The sequence below is a fragment of the Nanorana parkeri genome, unplaced genomic scaffold, assembly GCF_000935625.1.
Source record: "Nanorana parkeri isolate BGI_ZX_2015 unplaced genomic scaffold, ASM93562v1 scaffold3134, whole genome shotgun sequence".
Taxonomy (NCBI): Eukaryota; Metazoa; Chordata; class Amphibia; order Anura; family Dicroglossidae; genus Nanorana; species Nanorana parkeri.
In genome coordinates, this window is record NW_017309402.1 from 48,532 (window position 1) to 59,113 (window position 10,582).

At 45.6% G+C, this 10,582-nt stretch overlaps 1 protein-coding gene across 1 annotated transcript in view; it reads left to right on the plus strand.

Annotated features, from left to right (window-relative positions):
- LOC108802809 (NACHT, LRR and PYD domains-containing protein 10-like) overlaps positions 1-10,582 on the plus strand; it is a 24,391-nt gene that overhangs the window by 13,499 nt on the left and 310 nt on the right. Inside the window, exon 5 of the mRNA XM_018574662.1 lies at positions 9,430-10,544. Coding sequence (XP_018430164.1) covers positions 9,430-10,544 — 1,115 coding nt within the window. The remainder of the gene's footprint in view (positions 1-9,429; positions 10,545-10,582) is intronic.

The window sequence follows — 10,582 nt, forward strand, 5'->3', positions numbered from 1 at the left end:
TGGCCATGACACAGGAAGTACTGCACACAGGAAGAAGGAAGGGGCGTACACTAGGGGGAAATACATCGTCACATGAGGAATAATTACAGAAAACATGTTTGTTACAACAAAAGGCCACTAGATGGCAGCATAGGATAACACATGGATTTAGCTATGAGAAAATAGTTAGGCAAATCACACTATATAAATTCTAACCTATATAACAATGCTAATATTAACTGAGGCTATGCATCTCATATTCTATGCCCCTATTGGGGCGGCACAAGGACAACAGAGCTGATTTGTAACAATTCTCCAATTCATCTCACTTTTCAGGTCAGCTCTGTTGTCCTAGATTGTTCCCTTCTCCGGCCTTCTCCAAACTCTTCTCCCTTTAGTGAATAGCTCTGTAAGTTCTGTTTCTTTAGTGCAGCGGTTCTTAATGTGTGGGTCGCGACCCCAAGTGGGGTCGCGCAAGTGAACAGGGGGGTCGCCGCGATCGAAATCCCGGCCACTAGTAGCGGTGAGCAGAGCCACCGTCAAGGGTGTCCCCCTGTCTGTGACTGACTGCACATTACTTTTTTAAAGATGGCCGCCGCGAGTAGCGGCGGCCATCTTTAAACCTGGCAAGTGCCCACATCTCATTTCATATATTGCCGAAGCGGCAATATATTAAATGAAAATCATTCCCTGGTGGTCCAGCGGGGAATCAGTATGACCTGCATTTCTTGCTGAAGCAGATCATACTTAACGATCCCTCGTGATCTCTTGCTGATGCAGATCATACTGATCGATCCCTCGTGGTGCCGCCGCTGATTGGCAGGGATCAATTAGTATGGTCTGCATCAGCCTGAGATGCAGATCACAGTCACACTGATCCTCCACTCGACCATTAGGATAATCCAAGTGCCACACTGGACCCCAGCAATGCAGCCCCCGTTCCTGCAAAACAGGTAAGCAGGAGAGGGGGACAATTTTTAATTAACAATTGTTTTTATTGTGTGTTTTTTTAATGTGTGTGTGTGATTTTTTTCCCCCCCATTAATGAAGCTACGTGTGTCTGTGTTTTTAATGTGTGTGTGTAATATGTATGTTTCATTACGTGTGTGTGTTTTGTTTTTTAACCACTTCCTGCGGGTTGACATAAATATACGTCCTCCGCTGGAAGTGGTTATACCAAAAAAACGGCTGCTCCTGCACACCACTTGCAGTGCGTTCCGGCCGGAACGCACTGCATCACATTGCGACCGACTCACTTTTTGGCCGGGCAGGAGGGGGTCTGGCGGGCCATTGAAGCGAATGGCGCCATAGCCACGCCCTCCGGCCACAATGCGATTGCTCGCACGGGATCGCAAGGCACATTGTGCCTGCAGTGCGTTTGGGTGCGGTGCTGCAAGCACTATTTTGATCGCACTGTACCCGACCACACTGCAGGCACAATGTGCCTTGCGATCCCATGCGGGCGATCGCATTGCAGCCAGAGGGGGTGTCTACGGCGCAATTTACTTCAATAGCCCACTGTGCCCCCTCCAGCCTGGCCAAAAAGTGAGCCGGCCGCAATGCGGGCAGTGCGTTCTGGCCAGAATCGGACCAGAACGCACTGCTTATGGTGTGAACTAACCCTAAGCCCTGCGTCCAGTAGACATGTGCGATTCGTTTCGGAAAAATTAGTTTTCCGGACGAAATTAGTTAGCAGTAGTCTGTACGCATTTTCGTTTGAGGACGAATTTTCATTGCAGCAAAGTGACAATTAAAAAAAAAAAATGTCACTTTGCTGCAATGAAACGAACGATACGAACATGAAACGGAAATGAACATTCGTACCGACTACTGCTAACGAATTTCCTCCGAATCCCGAAAAACGAAAAATCCGAATCAAAACAAGATGAAACTAAACGTTTTATTTTTTTTTGGGGTTGGGGTAAGCCTTTGCAGAGGACAGCATTGCTCTGAAGGCTGCGGCGTCTCAGGGTATTCTGGAGGAAAGCTGCAGCAGGTACTGATTGTTGTATTGTGCAGAGTGTCATTGTCTTGTAGTGTCATGCGTTTTCCAACCAAAAATTAATAAAATGCTTTAAAGTGTTATTAAACCTGCAGGTGTTGTTGCATATATGTAAGGCTGCCAAGCAGTAGATATATGCAAAAACTTTTTTTTTTTAAACCCTTTCAAACCAGTTTGAAAAAAAAGAAAAGGTATCAAAATCATGTTTCTTTTTTTTTGGGGGGGGGGACCCTTAATGGTTTCTTGAACCGGGGCCCTGGGGTTTCTAGTTACGCCTCTGGTCCTCTTCATGAGCGATGTACACAGGTGCACAATTTAGGTGCTGGTCACTACTACTCCTTGGACCCAGGAATGGAGATCTCATCCCACCTAGAGCTCTATGAAATTTCCTGGCTCCAGGATCCCAACTATGATCCAGAAAACACGGAAAGGACTGAAAGGCAGTTCTTTCGTGGTACAGGTAATTTCTTCCTGGAGCCCCTCTGGCTGAGAACCCTGGGTGACTTTGAGGCCACCTAACACCGTGGTATTGCCACGCAATGCCACACTACAGATGTGTTCTAATGGAAACCAGTTCCTGGTCTTCCTGCTGCCACTTGTCACCCAATTTGTACTCAGGTTCTTTTGAGGTGGTGATGTCTCCTATCCCAAATAATGCAATTAAACCTGCGTGTGTAGAGGGGTGGAAAATGTATTTTGCTGGCAAATTGCATCAGTTGAAGTCCACCATGAGTTCCTAAGTTGGCTGTGTTATTCTAGTTGGTCATAGTGCTGTGACACTATGAGCACACAATCTGTTATCAATAGTAGCCGGGTGTTAGTCCCCTTTAGTCTCCCCTCCATCTCCTTGCTGCCAGTCTTTGGTGGCTGCTGCTGCCCATCTGGTCAGTTATATATAGAAGGGAAGAGGAAGGAGTGAAGCATTTTCTCCCCAGAGCTTGTTCCCCAACCATCATAAGATCAAACTCACTCCACTGGCAATGGGAAGTCTGTGAACCCTTAGTATTGGGATCAGAGCCTATAATACAGGACAGCTGGAGACCAACTAACAGAACCCCTGACCATTGGGGAACACCAAAGTCTAAGTGCACTTATTATTACCAAGTATTTGTAAATAATCAACTATGCAAGTAAAACATTAATTGTAAGCTATTCCATTTGGACATATTCAGATTCATATCTGTGTGACCCGGGATGAATAGTTAATGTAAATGTGTATGCACCCTTGCGGACTCTTCTGCATGTGAGGACTGGAGTACCCGCTGTCCATCCTGTGATCCTCCATGGGAAAATTAGAGTGTTGAGAGTTCCACTCCTGGTCTGGTCTATGGAGAGTGTGGAGGATTGCACCATTAGGTCAGGGGAACCATATGGCACATCCTATGAACTGTTCAGGTTGTTCTGAGGGGGTGAGTGCTTCCCCCTGAACAGGTACCTGGGTATGTGCAATTCATCAATGTAAAGTGAGATAAGTGGTTGTCCTACTAGGCCGAGGACCACCCATAACCAGGCAAACCCCAAATGCTTCCAAGACAATGCTGTGCATCATAGCCATGAGGGGAAGCTAGCCTGGCCCTCATCTTACATGCTGGTTACATTTCACAAGTGTGAGTTGAATGATATCAAGCTTTTGGTGATGTTGTATTAATAAATCAAGTGACGATATGAAGTCCTCTTCATTTACATTTCATTTATGGAGTGCATTAATTGGGGACTGAGGCCTAACCAACACAGAGGGAGGATTGCTTGATATATGTCAGACATCTCAACTCTCCCGGACGTTCCAGGAGTCTCCCTCTATAAGATATTGGCTCCCGGCTGCCCTGGAGAGAAACAATTTCTCCCGAAAAGGTTTACGCTGCTCATTCTAACAGAGTAAACCTTTCCCTAATATCTGTTTTTTTTTTTCTTGACATCGGGACCGCCGACCGCCATCTGTCAAAGAGAAAAGCAACCAGCATAGGAATGAATAGCTAGGCTTCTATTGGCTATTTCAATTTGCAATAGCCAATAGCAGACTAACTATTGCACCGCCCACTGCTGCTGTCAATCAGGTGGACCTGAAGTTCTCCACAGCAGCAGAGGGCGGGTGCAATAGCCAGCTTGCTATTGGCTATTACAAATTGAAATGGCCAATAGTAATCTAGCTATTAATTCCTATGCTGTCTTCTGTTGTTTTTTTTATTGTGATAGCAGAAGGTGTCAGAATACTTAAAAAAAAAAAAAACCAGCAGATAGCAAGGGAAGCATTAGCTTCTTTGCTATCTGCCATAATTTCAGGGGGGTGCTCTCCCCCCACCCCGCGGATGTGGGGGAAAAGTGGGCACCAACCTGAAAAGAGAAGGGCACCTCCCAGAAATAACTTATTTCAGGTTGGAATCCGTGATATGTCAATGTCAGAGGATACTTTCCAGGGTGCAATCCTTAGTGGAAAGACATCTGAACAGAACGGAGAGGGGATTGCTGGATATTTTATGTTGTTGGAGGATATAGATCACAGGTTCTGTTTTTGTTCTGGAATGGGGAAGTCATTGATATGGGGAGTCATGCTGAAGAAAAAAGTTTTTTGGGTTGCAGAGAACAGAGATTGTTGTGAATGAATACAAATATGTTTTGCTTATGAATCTCTGGCACCATGGCAGCCATCAGAAATTTTGGGCCGGCCCCCCGCACCACCTGGTCCCCCCCCTGCACCGTTATTATTATACATTTATATAGCTTTGACATATACTGCAGTGCTATACAGAGAACACTGAGCCAGTCACATCAGTCTCTGTACAGAGGATCCGCTGCAGCTTTGTATAATGTATTGCTGGAATTCATAGGCGTAACTAGAACCTTCAGGGCAAGAAACTATGAAGGGCCCCCCAGCCGCCATTAACAAGAAGGCTGCCGAGGTCCCCAGCAAGCGCAGGACCTCAGGCAGCCGCTTGAGTTTAAAAATCTAGTGCCGGTGTTCTGTCGAGAACGCCAACCCAGTATCTGCGTTTGCACACAGGCGGATCCCGGTTTCCTCGATCATACTGGTCTGTGCACAAGCGCAGATGCTGAGGTCGGCAAATTCGATTACGTTGGTATTCTAGACAGAACACCGGTATCTGCGTTTAGTATCGGGGCATTTTCACGAGTATGAGTACTTGTGAAAATGCCCAGTATTGGCACCGACTGGTGCATACCTACTTAAAAATATAATGCATTGCTGGGACTTGTAGTCCTGTATAGTTGGTGCTCTTCTGCATTACTCTATAATGAATACACAGCAATGCAGAATACCACCAGCTATGCAGGACTAAAAGTCCCAGCAATACTTCTTAATAAAAATCATGGGGATGCTGAATACCACCAGCATCACCCTTCCCGGTCCAGACTTACCTGACTCTCATGCAGGGCCCTCTTCTGTGTCCCGGTGGCCAGGTGGTGGGGCTAAGAGGAGAGGGTCCTCACACAGAAGAATGTGCTGCCTGGCGGTGCCTGCAGTACATTCTGCTGGACTAGTGACAGCCTCTCCAGCCCCGCCGCACAGCCGCTCCTACATGCTGCGCGTGGCAGAGCGGCACTATCTTGGGGGGGCATCTTCTTCCTCTCTGGGCCCCCCCGCCAGTGCTGGAATTTGTAGTCCTGTATAGCTGGTGGTATTCTGCATTCCTGTATAATGATTATACAGTTATGCAGAATACCACCAGCTATACATTTCACATAAAGTCAGCAATACTGCCACACCAATGAGAGGCTGAGGAAAGGGGGATTATAAAAGAAAATGAAGGAACGCTAAACAGTAAATAAGCGATTTATGTTATAAATGGTTTTTGCGCTGTGTTGGCGTTTGTGCTGTGATAAAATTATACAGGTGTATATTTAATTACAACACAAGGTATTACAACGCACGACAATGCGTCACAAAGCTTTGCCATGCGCTGCCACAGATAAATTAATGTTTATTTACGATAGAAAAAAATCATGCACTGCGATGCGTTCTAACAACGCACTTCAGCGCATGTGCCTGGCGTACACCACAATATGGTGCACGTTTATGTTATGTGTGTGTGGGGGAGGGGGGTTGTGCTTTTTTTTTTATTTACACATTTTAAATTTATTTTGTAATTATTATTTATTATTGATTTACTGTTGGGGGGGCAGTGCTCTTCTGCATTACTCTATAATGAATACACAGCAATGCAGAATACCACCAGCTATGCAGGACTAAAAGTCCCAGCAATACTTCTTAATAAAAATCATGGGGATGCTGAATACCACCAGCATCACCCTTCCCGGTCCAGACTTACCTGACTCTCATGCAGGGCCCTCTTCTGTGTCCCGGTGGCCAGGTGGTGGGGCTAAGAGGAGAGGGTCCTCACACAGAAGAATGTGCTGCCTGGCGGTGCCTGCAGTACATTCTGCTGGACTAGTGACAGCCTCTCCAGCCCCGCCGCACAGCCGCTCCTACATGCTGCGCGTGGCAGAGCGGCACTATCTTGGGGGGGCATCTTCTTCCTCTCTGGGCCCCCCCGCCAGTGCTGGAATTTGTAGTCCTGTATAGCTGGTGGTATTCTGCATTCCTGTATAATGATTATACAGTTATGCAGAATACCACCAGCTATACATTTCACATAAAGTCAGCAATACTGCCACACCAATGAGAGGCTGAGGAAAGGGGGATTATAAAAGAAAATGAAGGAACGCTAAACAGTAAATAAGCGATTTATGTTATAAATGGTTTTTGCGCTGTGTTGGCGTTTGTGCTGTGATAAAATTATACAGGTGTATATTTAATTACAACACAAGGTATTACAACGCACGACAATGCGTCACAAAGCTTTGCCATGCGCTGCCACAGATAAATTAATGTTTATTTACGATAGAAAAAAATCATGCACTGCGATGCGTTCTAACAACGCACTTCAGCGCATGTGCCTGGCGTACACCACAATATGGTGCACGTTTATGTTATGTGTGTGTGGGGGAGGGGGGTTGTGCTTTTTTTTTTATTTACACATTTTAAATTTATTTTGTAATTATTATTTATTATTGATTTACTGTTGGGGGGGCTACGGTGAAATATCTGGGGTCTAAACAAACCCCTGACATTTCCCTTTTGAAATAGAAAAAGACATTGAGGACACAGAGTCCTCAATGTCTTTTTCTGCAGCCTCAGCACTCAGTGAATGGGAAGCACTCAGTACAGAGGCTTCCCATTCATTCACAAACTGCTGATAGTAAGATATTTACTATCAAGCAGATTCTCAATGGGGAAAAGCCTCTGTACTGAGTGCTTCTCCCCATTGAGAAATTCATGAATGAACAGGAAGTGATGTAAATCGCAGTCTGTTCATTCATAACTGGGGACACATAGTACTATGTATCCCCAGTTATTTACAAACACTGGAGTGATCAGACGATCGCTCCAGTGTTTGTGCTATGCACGGAGGATCGGTAAATATCAATGATACTTACCGATCCTCTGCTCGGCCAGGCACACAGCCGCTGTCATCCTGAAACTGACAGGAGGACAGCGGCTCCGCTCTCCTCCCCGCCTGCCTCGATCACGATGATCGAACGGCAGGCGGAGAGGAGAGCGGAGCTGCTATCCTCCTGTCGGTTTCAGGACGGCAGCGTCTCCCCCCTCTCGGATTTGCCACTGACCTGCACACCCAACCCGCTGGACTGACCAGAAATGACATTACGTCACCAACGTGACATCACTTCCGCATTCAGACGAGCAGCGTCATGATGGGGCCCCGGCTTGTCTCGAAGCAGCTGGAGCGGCAATGCTGGGGCCCTGCGCTGCTAGGGCCAGGCCTCCGCTGCTGCGGGGGCCCAGCCGCCTCCTCGCCCTTCACCATCGGCCGATACTCTTGTATGGGTCCCGGGCGGGCCCCTTACATGAGTATTGGCCGTACCCCCCTGATGGCGGCCCTGTCTGGCACTGAGAAGTTGTGGGGATGAGTGTAGTCACTGGAATTTATTAGCACAGTTATTTGTTTTTTTATTAGATGTTTATTTCTGCAAATTGATTTATAATTTTCCATTGACTATGAAATCTCTGATTATACTGACACTGCGGCAGCTCAGAGGTTTTAGGGTATTAGGGGATTTTACAAAATGGAAATAAGATTGTATAGAAAAATCTATTATTTTAAAAACTGCAGAAAGAAATTATAGATGAAACATCGTGCTTCAAACGTCTGTTTTTACCTAAGTCACTCGTTTTTATTTCTTCCCAGAAATTCAGATGAAGCACAAACAACATCTGATGGAGAGGACTGAGACTCTAGAGGAGCACAGACCCCCAGGAACTACCCTGGAATCACAAAGATTCCTCATCAATGAGCGTTATGTGAACCTGGTTGTAGTCTCCACAGATCAGTTCAGGGAACGTCCCCAGAATGAGATAATACAGACCGGGGTGAGACATGAGGAATGCTTGAAGAAAACACAATCTGGACTGGAACATATTTCCCCCAACAGACTGTTCCGCTGGAGCCCCCAGTCACAATGTGCACCACATGCAGTAATGGTGAGCGGAGTGCCAGGAATAGGGAAGACCACACTGATACAGAAGTTTGTCAATGACTGGGTGACCGGAAAACACTACCAGAGATTTTCTTTTGTCTTCTTCTTCAGATTCCGGGACCTTAATAGACTGGGAGAGGTCAGCTTGGAGGGGATGATTCTTCAACAATATCCGTATCTGAGGACTCAGATTGGAGATATATTACATCATCCAGAGAGATTGATGTTTATATTTGATGGCTTAGATGAAAGTGTTCACCAAATGGAGTTCACATCATGTAAACTGTCCAATCCAAAACAGAGAACAGAGGTTGGTGAGATTGTGGTCAGTTTGGTGAGGCAGAGTCTTCTTCAGGGTTGCTCTGTACTGATCACCAGCCGCCCAACCAGACTGGCCTCAGTTGATACTCATGTCTTCCAGAGAATAGTGGACATCATGGGATTTCTCCCCAGAGACAGACTGATCTTCTTCAGAAATTTCTTTGGAAATGAGGAATTATCAGGAAAGGCTTTTCATTATGTGAAGGAGAATGACACGCTGTACACTTTCTGTTATATCCCATCATACTGCTGGATCATTTGTACAGTGTTATCAATGTGCTTCAGAGGCCAACCAACAATCACTGGTCAGCTGATGACATCATTGCCCAAAACAGTGACACAACTCTTTGTGATTTATGTCTCCAACATGCTGGCCAATCACAGCCAGAATAAAGATGGTGGTCACCCTGCCCGGGAAACATTGACTATGAAATCTCTGATTATACTGACACTGCGGCAGCTCAGAGGTTTTAGGGTATTAGGGGATTTTACAAAATGGAAATAAGATTGTATAGAAAAATCTATTATTTTAAAAACTGCAGAAAGAAATTATAGATGAAACATCGTGCTTCAAACGTCTGTTTTTACCTAAGTCACTCGTTTTTATTTCTTCCCAGAAATTCAGATGAAGCACAAACAACATCTGATGGAGAGGACTGAGACTCTAGAGGAGCACAGACCCCCAGGAACTACCCTGGAATCACAAAGATTCCTCATCAATGAGCGTTATGTGAACCTGGTTGTAGTCTCCACAGATCAGTTCAGGGAACGTCCCCAGAATGAGATAATACAGACCGGGGTGAGACATGAGGAATGCTTGAAGAAAACACAATCTGGACTGGAACATATTTCCCCCAACAGACTGTTCCGCTGGAGCCCCCAGTCACAATGTGCACCACATGCAGTAATGGTGAGCGGAGTGCCAGGAATAGGGAAGACCACACTGATACAGAAGTTTGTCAATGACTGGGTGACCGGAAAACACTACCAGAGATTTGCTTTTGTCTTCTTCTTCAGATTCCGGGACCTTAATAGACTGGGAGAGGTCAGCTTGGAGGGGATGATTCTTCAACAATATCCGTATCTGAGGACTCAGATTGGAGATATATTACATCATCCAGAGAGATTGATGTTTATATTTGATGGCTTAGATGAAAGTGTTCACCAAATGGAGTTCACATCATATAAAATGTCCAATCCAAAACAGAGAACAGAGGTTGGTGAGATTGTGGTCAGTTTGGTGAGGCAGAGTCTTCTTCAGGGTTGCTCTGTACTGATCACCAGCCGCCCAACCAGACTGGCCTCAGTTGATACTCATGTCTTCCAGAGAATAGTGGACATCATGGGATTTCTCCCCAGAGACAGACTGATCTTCTTCAGAAATTTCTTTGGAAATGAGGAATTATCAGGAAAGGCTTTTCATTATGTGAAGGAGAATGACACGCTGTACACTTTCTGTTATATCCCATCATACTGCTGGATCATTTGTACAGTGTTATCAATGTGCTTCAGAGGCCAACCAACAATCACTGGTCAGCTGATGACATCATTGCCCAAAACAGTGACACAACTCTTTGTGATTTATGTCTCCAACATGCTGGCCAATCACAGCCAGAATAAAGATGGTGGTCACCCTGCCCGGGAAGTGCTGACATCTATTGGATGGATGGCAGAACATGGAGTCATGAATCACATGATTGTATTTGATGAGCGTCATCTGGACTCATTCAGTGTGAGAAATGATAAACATCTCTTTTCATGTTTCATGAT